Source organism: Hippopotamus amphibius, chromosome 3 (genome assembly GCF_030028045.1).
Source record: "Hippopotamus amphibius kiboko isolate mHipAmp2 chromosome 3, mHipAmp2.hap2, whole genome shotgun sequence".
In the NCBI taxonomy this organism is placed as follows: Eukaryota; Metazoa; Chordata; class Mammalia; order Artiodactyla; family Hippopotamidae; genus Hippopotamus; species Hippopotamus amphibius.
Window position 1 is genome coordinate 82,830,239 of NC_080188.1, and position 19,192 is coordinate 82,849,430.

Consider the following 19,192-nt stretch of genomic DNA (forward strand, 5'->3'; position numbering starts at 1 on the left):
GTACCAAAGAGAATTTTCCCTTGCATATATTCCAGTTCCAGCTATTTAGTTTAAGAACTAGCATTATAAAATAGAACTGGTCCTCATGTGAGAACTCAAAGCCCCGGGACTACCAAATGTATTAGGTTTTTTTTCAATTTCCTTCTAGGTTCAACATTAACAACCAAACAAACACCGATCAGAGAGTAAAAGCGCTTCATAGTTAGTACTAATAAAATTCACAGTATCAAACAGCTGAACTCTATGCTAAAAGTCAAAATAATTTAGGCAAAAATTAGTGGAATAGTTTCAACTCACCTAAGAGAGTTGGTATCTGAAACTAAAAATATTTTACATAGCGTTATCTAGCCTGCACTAGTCTGTTAAGCTAGCTTTAGCATAGCCTTTTAATACTACAATAAATCTTACGAAATATAATACGTAACACTTATTACAGACTTACTATCTGCCAGTTACTTTCTAAGTACTTTACAAACACCACCTCATTGAATCCTCTCAATAACACTGTATGATTATGATACTACTACCATCCTTAAGATAACTATATAAGAGAGGTTAACAGTTTTCCCAAGGTCAAAGTGCCATGAAGTAACAGAACTAGTATTTGAAAACTCCACAGTCTGACTTCAGAGATCACATTCTCTAGTGAACAGTATTTATAAGCATTGATGAATTTGTTATAGACAGTATGCTTATTGAGGGCACTGTCTACTGAATCACTCATGAAGCCCCATGTGAGAAATTCCTTTTATATAATGTTAGGAAAAGGGTGTGTGTGGGGGTGGGGGGGGGTGTATGAGTGTGTGTCGGGGTGATGCGTGTTTGGCTGTGTAATGTTTTCTGGTGAGAAGACTCAGCGCTTTCTCCTTTTAACTTTAATCCAAGGAAGCAGAGAGACAAACTTACAGTCCAGTGTTGTGTAAACTTCAGTCTACATTAGAATCACACGGGAGCTTTTTAAAAGTACATATCCCACCCTTAGAGATCTGGTTAAGTAGTTCTGGAGTGTAACCCAGCAACTTGTGCTTTTAGTAAGCATTCCAGATATTTCGATGGGTCACACTTTAAAGAGTACTGGTCCTTATGAGTGGCCGACCTGTAACCTATTAACAGCTTACTCCAACTCATCATAATTCATTCCTTACCCTCTTCTCATGGCCTTGTCTTCATAGTCTACTCCACTATTTTCCTTGGTTTTGACTTTCATGTGCAGTTGATTATTATGTGTTTCTCCTATATATAGGCCACCTCAAATTCTTTGTGAAAGGATACACATTTCTTTTAAATGAGGCTATTTTATTTGGCAGTTCAATACCTAAAGTCAGTATATTAAATTCATAAAGCAAAAAGTCCCTAGGTGCCTAAGAGAGGTACCGTGCTCTATATATGGCGCTCTCCCACTCCAACCAACTCAGTGCCGTTAATGGACCTGCACTGGATGCAAACTATCTTAATTTTGCAATGAGTGATGAACGGAACACGCTTCTTCCACATATAATGTCTAGTGGAAATGGGTGGGCTATAGGTAAAACCAGCCCACAGAAATGTTTTTGAAAACTCTGGATGCCAACATACAAAAAATTGAGAAATTACCATTGAAAAATCTGGAAATTCCCGTGACTTTTGAAAACATGGAAAATATGGCAATATCAGGATCCCAATTTTCACTGTCATCCCCTTTACTTAGAGATGCTTTGGGCTCCCCGGGTCTTATAGTTAGTCTATTTCATTCGTTTAAATGACCCTTCTGGCCCCTATCCCTCGAGTTTGTGTCTCCTATAAACTACGATAGGGGAAACGAGGTTAAGAAGATTTTCTGGAAGAAAATCATTTCAGCATAGTCAAGGAATCACTGCTGGAAATTAGTTACAAGACGGGTGAATGGTATTCCAGAAACATTTCTAGTACTCCTACTAATCTGATTTTCCCAAACCTTCCAACTTTTTAGAAAATCAAAGTGATATTTTACCTTTGCAAACTACCACACATCCTTCCTCTTCCTACTCCCACAAAAGCTAGTATTAAATTGTGGCGCATCTTAGAAGAAAAATGGCAGTTCTTTCGGTGCTCAGTAATACGACTAACCTGAACCAAATTTTAACTAGTAAGCTAATACTTTCTCTAGATACATGTTAAAAAGGCAAGATTTTAATGTCTTCAATCCATCAAAAGCATCTAATACCTCTTTCTTTAGGAAGGAGAAATTCAAGTGTTTCTCACCATATCCAGATACTGATCTGGTTTTTTTCCCCTTGTTTTACACTATTGACCATTTAACATTCATCAAATAAATCATGCTATTAGTAGCTAATTTCATTATCTGAGCAAAAAGATCAGAATTCTAGCTCGGTGTTTAATCACTTAGGCTAATGTTAGCCTTGTTAAAATATAGTAAAAAATGCGCTTTTCAAAAAACAGTAATGATCCAAAAAAAGCAAACATATACAAAATACAACTTCATCAGTTAGAGAATACTGTTCATCATTGCAGTGACTAAGTTGAAAAGAAGTTCATCAATATTCAAGAGGACTAATGCCTCAGTATAATTTAGAACAAAAGATCAAAGTTTTGTCACTTCATTACATTGATAGTAACTAACTGGAGGAAATAATTTAAGACATTAAAATTAACACATATAAGGAAGAGAAACCCAAAAGATAAGGTTCTTTGAAGGCTTTAACTGTATCATTGCTCCTTCTCTCTGACACACGATCAGGCTCTCCTCTAGGTATAAACAATGTGTTTCCCCTGAGTTCATTCTAATCTTCCTTCACAAAAAGGGAAGTATAAGTAGTAGTTGAAGAGAAAATGCCCTTATTTTCCCTCCAAAACATAATATAGAAATTAATAACATAAAGTATATCTGAGGGAGAAATAAAAATTTAACCAAGGCTATACTTTAGACGTTGAATTTCCTTTTTAGAAGCTATCAAAGATAAACAGTAATCTAGAGGTCAAATGTGGCTCAAAGTTAGTGTTTCTGGAGCCTGCACAAATGTGCCCCGCAGTTCGTAAGAGCCTGAACAATCTTACTGGCTCAGTCATGACTTTCTTCACTCATTCATGCCACCTCTTTGGGAACTGTAGATTATATTTCTCATTTCATCACCCCAAGCAACCAAAAGAAATTGAGGAAGAAGAATCATCTGCTCAAATATTCTTTAGTTCAGGATGATCTGGCTATATGCTGCAATACTACCTTCTATGTTAACAAAAGAGGAAACCTGAACAAGAAAGATAGTGTCTTGGAGGGATCACTCTTTTCTCACATCTATGCTGAGGATGTCCAGAGCAACTGACAGTGAGAAGACTTTTGTTTTTAATGCACTTATGTGCAGATACTTGAGAAATTTTCAAAAAGCACGCACATATTCCCAAGGCACAGTAAGTTTGGGCGCACATGTACTGTCATCCCAAGGCTTACTCTCTGTTCACGGTTTGTTGTCATTGTTGTTTTAAAATAGCAAAATGAATATATGCTAGTTGCTGGTTAAAAAAAATAAAAGTACAACACTAGGCATCTCACACATTATGTGACAATGCACATAACTACTCCAAATATTAACTTCTAATTCTGAGCAAGAAACAGTGTACTAGAACACAAAGTAGAAGAACATTTACTAAATATATTTAAACACACTAAAAGCTGCAATAAGGTACCATATGGCCCTCTAGTGTTCAACGAAGAAACAGATGAATTCTTAATTCTTATATATGACATTTCATAGTAAAAAATAATACTTTCTCTGATTTACTAAGTATGCTAAAAATGTTCATTTATGACTTCTACAAAAACCCTAATATGTTGTATCTTCTGTGGCTTTACTTCTGCATGTTTTCTTTTAAACAACCATCCATGTTTAGAGAAACCAAAAGATTCTGAAAGAATTCTGAAATGTTTTTAAAGATTTTCCATAAAAAAAAAAATCCAAATTCTAAACAGAGAAGAACCAACATTTCTCAATTAAAACTAAACAGTATTAAATTTAAGGAAATTTTCAAAGACAAAACAAAAATAATAGTGTCATGACTACAAATTAGGTAGGTATTTAGAACACAATTAATCCAAATTCTCTAATCATATTTTCTTTTCTCTGTATTCTACTTCTATAATTCATCCACCTTTGTTTTTCTCTTTATCATAATTTTCACATGACAGACATTCATTACAGCAACCAAAGCAATGAAATACATGAAAATTGTATTCCCCAGAAGAGAGGTCAAAGATGGAATTGAAATTTTAGGGCAAGAGTCAAAGTAAAAAAGTAGACAGACGAGATTACGATTGTAATCACTGGTGAAAAATTGACTACTACTTTTTATTACATAAAATTGATTATTACTGTCTAAATAAAGTTGGTGAAACACTAATTTCAAAATGGACCTAAGTTTTAAAAATATGTATTTATTGTTGACATATTGGAGTTTTGTCATGGGAAAGTAGGAACTAGTATATGAGCAAGATCTAAATTACACTCCCAGCTCTGTCACTCACTTCCTATAACCTTAAGCAAATAATATATCCGAGTGAAAACTTCAGAAACCACAGGAAGATCTGAAGTTCTTGTACTTGGTATCAAGATCAATCCTCCAAATGTCAAGGTAGTAAGTTGACTGGAAACGCTACAAATGACCCCTCTAAGTACCACTTAGCCATCAGTAAATCACTAGAAACAGACAGGATATAAACAAAGAAAATTTAAACAAATTTGCCCAATATAAACCCATACAGATATCTGGAAAATATTCAAATAATAACCTAGAAAGGTTCTATACTTACTTCTAAAAATTCTGCCAATATTCAACAAAGTTCCAATTCCTCATTTTCATTTCTTTACAGACTCCCAACACTATTTCCTATCCTTTAGGTCTCAGCCTAGCTTTCATTTGCTCACTGAAGATATCACTGATTTAATTATTTGAATGTGGATACACGTGTTGAGAACTACAAAACTGAGAGGGACAATGAAAATGCTGGAAGACAGAATTTGATACAAAGTCATCTTAGTAAACAAGAACTTGGTAAAGGAGCCAAAATGTAAACTCAGTGAGGATAGAGGCACAATAGCAAATAACAATAGAAAATCTAAGAGGGACAAATTTAAAGTCTTGTACTTAGGTTCAAAAGCCTATAAATATTCACATTAAGTGGAACAGGATTAAACCAGACTGTGTTTATAAAAATACGTAAGATTTTCTTTTCTGAAAACTGAATTCAATTTTTAAGCATTTTCTATATGCAAAGTACAAGGTCCTATAAGACAAAGCAGAATCTTAGAGAATCTACAATCTAATAAAATCAATCATCTAGAGAATCAAAAATCTAAATAAACATAAATTTAAAAAAAAACACCAAAGCTGACTACAACAATCACAATATAAGTTAAAAACAAAGACTGATGGAGATACAGAATTTTGCTTGGAGTTCTGCAAAATATTTGTAAAGAAGGTAAGATTTGAAATGGATATTAAAAAGAAGGAGAGAAGTTTGAAAGAAGCTATAGAGAAAAGAAGACATTTAATAGATAAGGCAAAAGCTTAAGCAAAGGTATCAAAGTAGCCTGAATTACTCTGTTCTCAGAAATGTCAAATAAACTGCTGCTGCTGAGGTAGAGAGTAGGGCAGAAACAAGCTGAAGGAAATAAGATCAGGAACAAGGCAAGGATGTCTTCTCTCACTACTGCTTTTCAGTATCATACTGGGAGTCCTAGCACATGCAGTAAGACAAGAAAAGGAAATAAAGGATATGCAGATTGGGAAGGAAGAAATAAAAGTGTCTTTATTCACATATGACATGATCATCTATGAAGAAAATCAGAAAGAATCAACAAGAACAAAAACCAACTTCTGGAACTCATAAGTGATTATAGCAAGGAATCACTTTCCTATATACCACCAATGAACGAGTAAATCTGAAATTAAAAACACATTACCCTTTACATTAGAACCCCACAAAATGAAATACTCAGGCATAAATCTAACAAAACACATCCAAGGTCTCTATGAGGAAAACTGTACCTCTGATCAAAGATACCAAAGTACTAACTAAATGGAGAGATACTCCATGATCTTAGATAGGAAGACTCATTATTGTCAAGATGTCAGTTTTTCACAACCTGATGTATAGATTCAATGCAATCCCAATCAAAATCCTGGCAAGTTACTTTGTGGATAGTAATAAGCTGATTCTAAAGTTTATATTGAGAGGCAAAAGACCCCAAATAGCCAATTCAATATTGAAAGAAAAGAACAAAGTCAGAGGACTGACTAATCAAAACAGTGTGGTATTGGCAGAAGAACAGACAAATCAATCAAAGGGACAAAATGTCTTCATTTTCCTTTCCAAACTTATTTTCTTGATAACGCACAAGCATTTCTCCACAGTAAGTAGGTCTTAAAACTTGTAATAATGAGCTTATCATCATTTAGGTTTGCCTCTTATCATGTTGGAAGGAATCCCCCACTGATCACAAGAGCAAAGATGCATGTCTCAACTGAGGAAGAAGACATGAATAAGAAAAAATATGCAAGGGCAACACTGGATAATTCCTGCCTTGCTTATGATCATGTCACCAAGGGAGATAATAAGGATAATAAAAATGATCATATCATATATGTTTGCACAGCTTTTTAAACCTTGCAAAGCATTTCACATTCACCATGTCATTTCAACTCCATACAACCCTTTGCAATAAGGTCAGGTGTCCTATTCCTGTTTAATGATGAAGAAACTGAGGCTCAAGGAGGTTAATGGATGAAAGAGAGAGAGAGAGAGAGAGATAAGACTTCTTACCTCCTATTCTTTTCAGCACACAAGTCTGCCTAATATTACCTGCCTAACCTATACACCAGGATTGTGATTCAACAGAGGAAAACTATCCAACAATGACTTCCACAGGTCATGCTGGGGACAGATGTTGTGGATACAAAAAAAAAAGGAGCAAAATAAAGAGCCCAGAAACAGACCTACATTACATTATAAATACAATCAACTGACTGATCTTTGACAGAGGAGGAAAGGCAATACAATGGGACAAAGATAGTCTATTCAACAACTGGACATACACATGCAAAAACTAACTCAAAATGGATCATAGACCTAAATGTAAAACACAAAACTAGAAAACTAGAAAGTAACATAGAAGAAAACCTAGATGACCTTGGATATGCTGAAGACTTTCTAAATACAACACTAAAGGTACAATCTATGAAAGAAATAATTGATAACCTGCTCTGTGAAAAACAATGTCAAGAGAAGGAGAAGACAAGCCACTGATTAAGAGAAAATACTTGTAAAAGACAATGTGATAGAGGCCTGTTATCCAAAATATATGGAGAACTCTTAAAACCTAAACAATAAGAAAACAAACAACCCAATTAAAAATTAGGCAAAAGATCTGCAGAGACACCAAATGGCAAGTAAACATATGAAAAGATGCTGACTATCCCATGTTATTAGGGAATTTCAAATTAAAACAACAATGAAGTACCACTACATGCTTATTAGAATGGCCAAAATCCAAAACACTGACAACGTCAAATGCTGGCAACAGGAACTCTCACTCATTGGTGGTGGGAGTGCTGAATCGTACAGCCACTCTAGAAGAGTTTGGCAATTTCTTACAAAATTAAACATACTCTTAGCATACAGTCCAGCAATCAGGCTCACTGGTATTTACCAAAAGGAGGTGAAAACTTATGCCTACACAAAAACCTGCACATGGATATTACAAGCAGCAGAAATACAAAACAGTATATACACTGACCCTAGCTATGCAAAATATGTATCTATGTGGGTAAGGACTGGCAAGTAATATGTAAAAATTTATTCACTACTTATTGACAAATTATTAGGTACTGGGGTGCCTTATACATGATAAGTACTATTAGGCAAGATAAAAAAATCAAAGGGCTTGAATAGGAGGGACACAGGAAAACAAATTTAATACAATATGATGTGGGTCATAATAAATATAGCATGGGAGTAGAGATTAAGATGAGGCAACTCTTGGGGGGTAGGAATAAAAACAGATGTTAGGTGGCTTTATGGGTTAGTCCATCGTCCACCTTCTCCCAAAATTACTAATACTGTTTCATCGAATTTTTGAATTTTAACAAAAGTGCTACTTGGACCCAGAATGAGATCTAGGTTCAAACTCCTAGCTTGACTACTTACCACATGACTGACCACTGATGAATTACTTAACTTCTTGTTTGTTTCTCATCTCTAATATGGAGATAAAAATTGGAACCAACATGAAAGGACTGGTGAGACTAAATAAGGTTATATATGGACAGTATTTAGCACTGTCCTAGCACACAGTAAATAGTGATCAATAAGTGGTTTACTAGTAGTAGCAGCACTGTTACCAACGCTGCTTGTCACTGCACAGATGAGCTTCAGAGTAAGAACAGCCAATAGTCTGGCTCTACTACACCTGAGCAGCAACTCTGCTGACTACAGGCTATAACACTTCAAGATCAATTTGTCCAGAGAAGGGCAACCAGGATTGGTGATCCTGGAAAACATGTTGAAGACACAGAGTCTGGAGAGAAGATGATGGATGAATACGATAGCAGTCTCCTCCTAGAAGAAAGGCTGTCACTGCTCTATGCGGAAGAGCAAGGACCAAAGAAGGGTAATAGATGTCCACATAAAGAACTGCCTCAAAATACAATGCTACTCCACACTGTAGTATTCCCTCGTGATGACTTCATTTTCAAGCCCAAGTCTCCTGACAAAGCTCCTTGGCACAGGTTTGGACTTGGTGATCTCAAAGGTCCCCTACAGATTCTACCTCAGGAGACTTAAAATTAGGATGGAAAACCTAAGCAGTTTAAATATATTAATTAGTTTGAAGAAATGAGGTGTTGGGAATAGGGGAGGGGAGAAAAAGCACTGGTGACTTCCTGGTAAAGCACTTGAGAATTATATTTTAAAAGACAAATTCTGAAATTGCTCACAGAAGAATTTTTAAATGAAAGATATTCCTGTTTCAGGGAGAGCCAACAGTGCTGTCAAGGCTACTCCAAGTAACTCTCTGAAGAAACCATATATTAAATAAATGTCTTAAAAACAAAGAAAGATACCACCATGCTAACTACTACTCCTCTAATAATCTGGTAAGGTGACCTCAGAAAATTGCCAGTGTGGCACCTGAGTCCTAGAGACATGAAGAACTGGTTATTCAAAGAACTCTTCAAGATTTCATTGTTTTTTTCCCACTATATTCAGCTGCATTTCCATGAAGAGATCATTATATAATGCCCTTCCTTATGAAAGATGTCTTTTTATCCAGTCTTCCATTGGAGCATTACATATTATGGAAGTTATCCAAAAAGACTAAGTAGAATAAGAACTGTTTTCCAGTAGATATAGTTTTTTTCCTAATAAGTAAAAGTAATATATGCTTGTTGTAACAAGCTTGGGAAATTATTAAAAGTATATAAGAAAAAAGAGAAATAATTCAACTACAGAGATAATTTCTAACATTTGGTTTAATTCTTTCTGATCTTTTCCCATGCATATATATAGATTAATGTAAGTTTATTTCATAGTTAGGATCATATTACATATGTAGTTTTGAGTTCTATATTTTTAGTAAATGTTATATTTTTAAGGTTTTCCTGTTATTAAATTTCCTTTAAAAATAAGATTTTTACTGACTGTATGAGTTACCTTCAACTGATTTCTGCATCTTAGCAACATGGTTCTTTAATTTGGGGTTTTAACTTCTCCTCAGGGAGCCAACTGCTAATTGTTATTATAATATTCCTCAATGTAACTATCTTCATATTGAATATCTGAGTTTTAAACTAAACTTAAATGGCATGCTTATTTATGATTTACAGTCTAGCTTGGGTACATCTTAAGAGGTGAAATGAGAATTGCTCACATACAATCTGTTAAGTTTCAATTCTCAACCTGAATCAGCACTAGAGACAAATATATCAAATTTCTACTGTTCAAAAAATAAAAGAATTAAATGTCAACTCAAGACAAAACTTACCCCAAAAGTCACAAGGTAACACCAAATGAACTGTATAACGCAGAGAATCAACAACGGGTTCAAGGAATTGAATTTTCTAATTCTAGGAAGGTGTAAAGATAGGGATGGAATTTGGCCTGGATTTTGAAGGCTCTGGCTAGAGTTCATCAAAAGCAAGGGGAGAAATAGAGATGAAGTCAGGTAGAAAGAAATTGGTAAGATTGTGAAAAACTTCACATGTCCACTTATGGACCTGGCTTCATCCGTGGGAAATGGAGCACCAGATACTTAGATTGAGGTTAGTAATCCATACAGAACCAAAATTCACTTTAAAAACTTCATCCAATCGCTCATACCACCAACACATTGTCCAGGACACGGCATTACAGCCTGGTGTAAGCAGAAACACTAAACAAAAGTGCTCTTAAGATTTTTAAACAATGACTCTTCAATTTTTATCTTACAAGTGCCCAGGGGTAAGAAAAAGGAAGATGAAGTGTTCAAATGTGTCCAACTCTTCAGCAGACCCATAGAGTTAGATGATAAGAAAAAGTCAAACCATTTTTTTCACCAAATGAACAGAGGACTAGGATACTGAGACTACAAAATCTGAAGAGGAAAATAAAAAATTGGTAGGAAGAAAGAAATACAGTAGTAGTTTTAGTTTTCAGTGGACCACTCAGGTGACAATGCCAAATAGACAGCTAGAAATGCAGGACTGAGGCCTGGGTGAATGATGGGCCCTTGAGACATAACTTTGGAGTTAACCAACCAACAAAAACAGAACCCCTTTATTCTCTTCATACCATCTTCCCTATCACCAACAAAAACAACGTTAATAAACATCAGCTCATTTTAATTATACACATATGAAACAATCTGCCTCAGGAACATTTTGAGTGTAACTATTTGTGGTATTTTGTGGATACTTCAGAGAAGTTTATCATCTGCATAAGGTACAAATCAATGGAATACTATTTTAAAAAACTTAAATTCTCCATTCTGTGGGAAGATTTGGTCTATAATGAAAATCCATAATTAATTAATTACTTGCAGTGAACAGGATACAGATTTAAACATGACCAACATTTAGAGCTATTATGGTTTAAAATAATAAGTATTTTTAAAACTGCACTAACAGGAATTAATTAGAAATTGACCATAAACTAAAGTTCTTTCTGGCATCCAGTTGTAAAATTCACAAAGCATTTAAGTATACAGATGTTTTAGAATAAGAAAATTTAGAGAAACTGACAAATTCTAATAGAAGGAAATGATACAAACCTATCAACTAGGAAGATCTGTGAAAAGCATCTGCTTGGAAATCTGTTCTATTTTTATTTTTATTAGAGATGAACCCAGCTTATTACAGTATGCTCCCACTCCTCCTGAGCATCCTTTTAAAAGTATTTATCTATTTCTCTATTAATAACTTTTTCCACTAGAGGGTGATATGACGACTGAATGCTAAAGGTCATAAAAAGTACACAGACTGATATCTTCTGTGGGGAATGAAGAGTGTTCTGTGAGATTAGGGATGAAGGATAAGAGAAAAAGAGACAAAATGAGGTGGCAGGCTTACATCTGCAAACTACCTGCAGGTCCCAGGCACTACCCCACTTGCTTTACATAAATTATTTTACTCCATCCTTACAAAAACCCTGTGGAGCAGGTATTATAGTCTTATTTTACAGACAAGGAAACAGTTCAATGAGATTACATATTTATGGCCATATAATGAGCAGCAAAATCAGAATTCAAGTTCAAGTCTGAAAAGCTCTTTTCACTCTACCAAGTTAGGGGAAACCCATCTCCTCCAGTGTGTCCCCTTCCCTCCACGTCCACCCTCTCCACATGTTTAAAATTGGGTTAAACTGGGTTGAGTGAATGTTTCCAGTCTGTCCTCCTTCACAAATGCAGGAGGCATGGCTATTTGTTGTGCTATGTTTCCTAGTGGATATTATTCAAGATGACTACTCTCTAGACCTCTCTCCACCTAATAGAATTTGAACGTTGGTTCGTCTTTGTTTCTTTGCCAACAAGAAGACAGGGCCAGAAACTTCCTGACATGGCCATCACTCTCTACAACTCTATCTAAATACAGGTGAATTGAGAACCCTATTTCAGTTGTTACCCACACTGTCCTACAAAGTTTGTCAGTAGCTCTGGCTCAAGGGAGTGAGTAGCTGGAAGATGCAGGACTAGAAACAAAACTGTAATTTTGATCCCCTGGCTGGCTAGTGACCCTTGCCCCTAGTTCCTCTATTGTTTAGAGCCTAGAGACAAGAAAATGTCTTAGGCCTCTAGACATCAGACATCCTGCTTTTTTGAATGTATACATATTTCTACTAAACACTTATTTCTTATTTGAGGGAAAAGGGATTTTTAAAAAACTGCTTAGGGACTTCCCTGGCAGTCCAGTGGTTAAGACTCTGCACTTCCACTGTAGGGAACATGGGTTTGATCCCTGGTTGGGAAACTGAGATCCCACATGCCATGCAGTGCAGCGGTGGGGGCGGAAAAAAACCCCACACACACCAAAAAACTACTGAGTTACCTGAATCTATCAATCAGGATAGGGAAAAGATATATTAATTTGAGGTAAAGAATGAAGTTATGTGAGAACAAATAGGAGAACAGAAGGCACCATGATAGACATGGAAGAAGCAGAAATTGGTGCTCAAACATGGTTCTCTTCATGAAGAGATCAGGAGGATACAAGATCTGGCCTGATGATAATCTCATTTGCTTTCCATTTTAGTAGAAAATGAGTTGATACTCTATATTAAACACGGAAAAGGAATCTTTAGTATGGGCTCAACATCTCTTCAGAAAAAAAGATTAAAAAAAACAAACAAACCATAAGGCTGTTGACACAGGGAGTTAAAACTAAAGAGACGGACATTCATATCCGGGGAAGCAAGTTGAATTTGGAACTTTCAGGCAGACTAACCAAACTTACAGAAATAGCTTGCCCACAACCAGTAATTAAGAAGCACATGTGATGGACTCCAGAGAGAATGATATCTGTTATCCAGTCTCAAATTTCATTGTCACGTCTTCCTGTTATAACTTTAGCTAGGAGCCCTTATAACTTCAGTACTTGTTAAATACCACAAAGAAACGCACTTAACTAAGCAATCTGTACTTTCTAAAGAACAGCTCTGCTGATTGATTTCAAATGTGATATGGTATTAGAAAGCCACCATACTCCATTGTCTAGCACCTAAAGAGACATAATTCAGCTGAAAATCTTGTTTAGTAATGTTTGCCAAATTCTACCATAGGGGGCAGCATAGCACATGGAAAGAAAAGGGTTTTTTGAAATTGGGCAGGTCTGGCTGAAAACCCCTTGCTCTTTAAATTTTGGGGTGTTGGTCTCTCTGCAAGCTCTGCTTACTTAACTGTCATAGGAACTTGCAAACAAGTTCCTATGGACTTAATAAGCACAAATTCTTGACTGCCACCATCCTTGACTTTTAACATGAAGAAAGTCTAGAATTTCTAATTTATATTATTGCCATAGGCTCCCACTAGAATAAATCTCTGGTGACTAGGGGGAAAAAAGATTGTCCTAAGAGTTTTGATAGTTTCCAATATGTTTTTAAAGAAAAGACCAATGCAATGAAGGACCATTTTTGGTCCTTTGGTTTTTCTCATTAGTATCATATTTGCATATATAGCATGTTCAGGAATGACAAATAAATAAGTCTAGTGGTCCAAAGGGTGTGTTTAAGAAACTGCCCCCCCCAAAAAAATTTGAAAGGTATGCTGGGTAAGACTGTAGAAGGCTAATCCCATACTAACATTAAAAAATGGGATTTTAAAAATAATTATTATACCTTTACTCTTCTCAAAAGTCATAATTTAAGAGGATTTAAAAAAAAAATGTGGCTTAGGGTAATATATGTAGAAGTGTCTGTTTATAATGACCAATAATTTAGAGCTGCTCCAAAATAAAGTAATTTTGAAATAGCGAGAGCTTTCCCCCTATTTACTATATTTAAAAGATTTATACACTTGCGTGACTGACATTTTCTTTTGAAGTAACACAGTACTAGGTGATGTTTTTAAAATGTTGTTGAAAAAATAAAATGCTGTTGGGATTGATCTTGAAGAAGTTTCAAAAATGAACAAAAAGGAAAATGAGGCAATTTGAGATTGACATCCTAGTTTGTAGAAGGGCATCTCTGCCTTGGAAATCAAACAGTGTTATATTCTTCTTGCCATATTTATGAAGGCAAATGACCTCAAGATAAACAGAGTATCAAAAGCGGGTTACACAAACACACACACGTACACTCATATACACACATAAACACATCTAGCCCTGCTGTTGTTAGTACTCAGTCCACTCCTGTGGCCTTGTATGTACAACACAGTAATTGTATTCACAACTCAAGAGTCACTAGGGGAAACAGACAAATTCAGTATGTTTGTTTTTAAGGAGGCAGCTATCTGTATAAGATATATCTAAAAGTTCTGTTTATGGTTTCATCTTGAAGGGAAGGGAAAGATAAAGTACCCATCAAATCTGTGTATTGGAAGTTTTCTTACTGAAAGTTATGATGACTTCTCCTTCAGGAAAATGATACTTTTCATCTAGCTGGCTTTCTAGTTTCTAATTTAAAATGCAGCAGTACTCACTAATAGCTTTGCATTGTTCAGAAAGGCTTAGTTTTGATGAAACTTCTTTCTTAAATAAGATAATGCAATTAAACACTAAATCCCTATTCCTACAACTGAATCCTCAGAAAAAACAGGAGAGATATAAACTTCCTCTTTTGAGATAGTAACCTTGAGGGAGAGAGATCAAGAGATTGGGGATATGAGCTGGGTGAACTGCACTATAAAAGGTCTGAGCCTTACAAAGTAGGGCTGCACTGGTAGTGTTAGAGCCATCTGGCTGAGATCCAAATTCAACACCTTGAGACAGAGATGGTAAAAGGGTTGAAAACCACCACTTGAAGCCAGTTCCTTCTTAGATCAACAAACCAACTAAATAAAATCTAAACATACAGACAGGCTAGGAAAATTGGGATAAACATGTTTTAGAAAGAATTTAAGGTTCATGAGCTGAAGCAAAAATGATATAGCAATGCAAGTATTAAAACAAGTGTCTAAGCTCTTTCATTGTAGGTCAGGTTAGTTTAAAAAGGATGATGTTAAATCTGCATGTTGTTTATGGACTAAACAAACGATTCACTGTAAAATTTAAAAGGAAGCAGAGTAAGGATAAACTGCCTCAGCCGTTATTTATCTTAATGTCTATAAAATAAGCAAGATATTGAGTTAAAATGCTCCTTTCCAAAGAATTGTTTAACTCACAGTCTACTCTACATGGATATTCATGATTTTTATCTAGTTTTTAAATGATAAAGAACCAGAAAACATGCAAACATAAAGACCCATAAGGGTAGAAGCCTGGGAGGAAAAAAGGATAGAAGTTATGCTACATACCTCATTCATTCTGAGTATAATTCTTTTTACTGTCTCTCCTCTTTATATAGATCATTACTTAGCAACACTGCCTAACATATTGATTAAGATAAATTCTAACTCCAGCAAAATGCACATGATGTCTTATTGAATTTCCTGTAATCTCAGCAGCACCAAAATACAGAGAAAATAAAATTCAATGCAGAAGAGACATCAGGACTTAGCTGACTTAGGAGCTAGTCAACAAGACCAAGGTATGTAAAGAAAACTCCTGTTTCCAACTCTGTGTGTGTGTGTATTCATATTCATTACAACTTCGATTTTTTTTATCATGGAAAACTTTAAACATACTATGAAAACTACACAGAATACCCACAAACCCCCATGTCTCTGTAACCCAGCTTCAACAATTTACACCTTCCTTCCTTTCCTCCCCTTTCGAATTATTTTGAAGCAAAGCAAAGCCCAGACACTACTCATTTCATTTTGACTATAATTTGATGGGGGGAAGGGAATACAATAGAAAGGCTGGGTAGTGAGAGAAATGCTTCCTCTTTCTCTCCGTTAGGAGTCCAAGCTCGCTCTGCTCGCTGCGCGACAGGCCAATGAATCACAGACGAGGTGCTGAGGCAAGGAATATGACTTTATTCGGAAAGCCGGCAGACCAAGAAGATAGCAGACTAGTCTCCGAAAAATAATCTTATCAGGGTCTGGATGCCAGTTTCTTTGATAGAAGCAGAGAGGGAGAGGCTGTGAGGAAGTAAAGTAAAAAAGGCAGAATACAAAGGGAGAGGCGGCAGGGAAGTCAAGTAAAAGGACCATCAGTCTTATAAAATATCTCTCGGGATGACCAGCCTTGGTGAGGGGATGTGTTAATTTCTTCTTTCTCGCTGTCATCCACACAGGTGGGCAGGGCAGATTGTCTGCCTGTGAGCTGAGCAGAGGCACTTTAGTTTAACATTCAGGCAGAGGGTCAGGGTTCTCTGAGACAGGCCATCATGTATGATTATAATAACAAAATCAGCAAAAAGCAAAGGTTAAAGTCAAAGAAAGAGATTCAACATGGAGTCCAATTTAGCTCTTCCCTGTTACATCTCCACAATCCCTGCCTCTTGTTATGACCGCAATTTTAAGTGATATATTTCCAGGAATGTTTTCAGGAAAGAAGCCCACATGCCACCCCAAAGAATTAGCGCTGGCAATTCCACATTTACCCAAACACTTCCTGCTTCCACCTCAGACAGCAGCTGCCTGCCTATCCAGCAAGGACAATTCTGGGAAGCAGTGATAGGGGGTGACAGTGACAATGTATCTAGTCCTTAACTCTGGCACAGCCTCCAAGGACTGTATAAAATGGCACTGTTTTTCTCAGCACTAGGCTAGTCACCAAGTCCCTGAATTGACAGGATTCCTCCAGTTTAGACAGGAGTCTGTCCGCCTTTTAAAACATGTCTATGGCTAATTCCATGGGCTACCAGCAGCTCAATAAGATAAAGAGGCAGATACAACAGAGCTGTCTCCCAGGAGTGAAAGGGGAAAGGAAAACGGCAAGCAGGGGAAGCAGTGGCAGAAACGCGACAGAAAGTTGGGAATCTAAGTGCATCTTCACCAGTCTCTCCTATTTCTCACAGTCCAATAGCAACCAAAATGGTGTGGTTATCCTATAGTTAATACTCAAATTGCCTGGAGGAGCAAATGGAGTGTTACACCGAAATGGAGTCAGAAAAACACCCCCAATTCCTCTGGGGTTCCTAAATGTTTTAATTTTAATAAAATAACTAGACGAAAACAAGCAGTGAAGATACATTCTTGTTATTTTATAATGTGGGAAAAATGTTTCATAATCTTAAATATGTCTGTCTATTTCAACTTTTAAAAATACCTACTCAGATTTCCCCAACAACCAAATACTAATATTCAGACTGTAATTTCATCTTGTTTACATAATAAAGAGAAGACTGTTTACAAAGGATATATCTTAATCATCATAACAAGAAAACCAATTTGAGGTAACTTCCAGTAACTACTGCCTTGGAGTAACACCTGTGAATACACAGCCCACCAGACCAGCTGTACTTGGTTAAAAAAAAAAAAAAAAAAAAAGATTCTTCACTACTTGATCTACACAAATCATGTTTCACGCCAACCCTCTTCACTGCACACAACATACTAATCCCTGTTCCAGGGACAAAACTGATAATGAAATTTGATATGAATGATTTTTCATAGTAATAGGATCAAATACCTTCTCTCCATCTGTAACATTATCCAATTATCAGTATTTCTAATACTTTCAAATACCTTTTGCAAAACAAAAATTAGTTCATTTTATCACTATACATCTGAAAATTAATTTTGCAATAACACAAAGACTGTGAGGAAAGTTTCATTACAATTAATATGGGTATGTGAAATTTCTCAGGTGAAGAGCAGACTAAACGTACTCACTTTTGTTGTCTTTGTATAGAACGGGGAGGAGAGCTGGTGAATGGGCAGGTCCACGATACCACTAGAGTTTGTGACACTGTTACTATGTGTATGTTCATCTTCCCTGCTGCTGTCATCAGACTGGTCAAAATCATCACTCTCCTGGTCCATCTCCTCTTCCTCTTCATCCTCCTCATCTTGTTCACCAGCATGTTCTTCATCTTCCTCTGGTTCTTCCTGGTTTCCTGAGGAGTCCTCATCTACCGAAATAAATCGGTTATTGTTTTCTTCCAATCGTCCTTGCTGGGAATCATTTTGGTCTCCAGGTCTAGGTTCTGCTCCAACGACTTCACCATTCCTTGCGGTGTGCTCCTCCTCTTGTTGTCTTAGCTGCTGCTGCTGCTGTTCCTCCTCCACCACACGATTCATCTGCTCCTCATCTGCCTGGCTTGAGGAAGGGTTACCTCTCAGAGAGCCTCCCGTTCGTCGTCTTTTGCTGCCCACAGAGAGCAGTTCCTGATTCATTTCCAAAAGCCAGCTTGCTACTTCTTGGACCTTGGCTAGACTATCAGAAGATGCAAAAGTTTTCACATTCTGTAGAGAAAAATGGGGAGGAGAAAAAGGTTTGTACAATCTACATTATCTTCTGTTTTTATGTCGTATGTGTATATTTCGAATTTCATTAAAGACTGTTAAAAGCATTTGATGCCATGGAGACATTAAGATGTTCTTTTGGAATCATTATAGAGAGTTTAAATTATAAAACTTATGAAACTCTACAAAGACATACACAAAAATCATAAATAGTTTTATTTTAATCTCCTTTTAAAAATATTTTAGAACAAAGGTTTATAGTTTAATTTAGTTGCTTTGACCTATAAAACATAATCTAACCAATAAAACATTTTTAAATTTTAAATCAGTAGCTCATAAACTATACCCTTCATCAAACTTTCACAAAATGTTAAGAAGTGTATTACAAAAAAACCTATTCAGTGCTCAGTTAAGTTCAGGAAATGCTGAGATAAACCAAGATTAAAAGGCTTTTTTTGAACCTTAGGAATTTCCCAAACTTTTCTGATCACAGAACCTTGCCTTTAGACATAGTTTTCTGACAGTTACCAAATATAATCACTATGATTTTCATTTGTCATAATGAATATAAATCAACTAGACATCAAGTAAATGAAAAATTTTATTTCAAAAAAAGAAAAGAAAAAAAGTTCACAAGTTCATACCCTCTGACCCAGTCACTCCACGTCTGGAATTTATCCTAAGGAAGTAATCCTAAAACAGAAAAGAAAACGATGCAGAGGATGCTCACCGCAGCTTCATCC

At 36.1% G+C, this 19,192-nt stretch overlaps 1 protein-coding gene across 4 annotated transcripts in view; it reads right to left on the reverse strand.

Annotated features, from left to right (window-relative positions):
- FBXW7 (F-box and WD repeat domain containing 7) overlaps positions 1 to 19,192 on the reverse strand; it is a 204,140-nt gene that overhangs the window by 73,199 nt on the left and 111,749 nt on the right. For 2 of the 4 annotated variants that reach the window (XM_057726417.1, XM_057726414.1), the window contains exon 1: positions 17,877 to 18,264. In XM_057726417.1, coding sequence (XP_057582400.1) covers positions 17,877 to 18,115 — 239 coding nt within the window. In that variant the 5' untranslated portion in view covers positions 18,116 to 18,264. Of the gene's footprint in view, positions 1 to 17,876; positions 18,450 to 19,093; positions 19,143 to 19,192 lie in introns of those variants that run through there. The other 2 variants (XM_057726413.1, XM_057726412.1) reach the window with 2 other exon arrangements.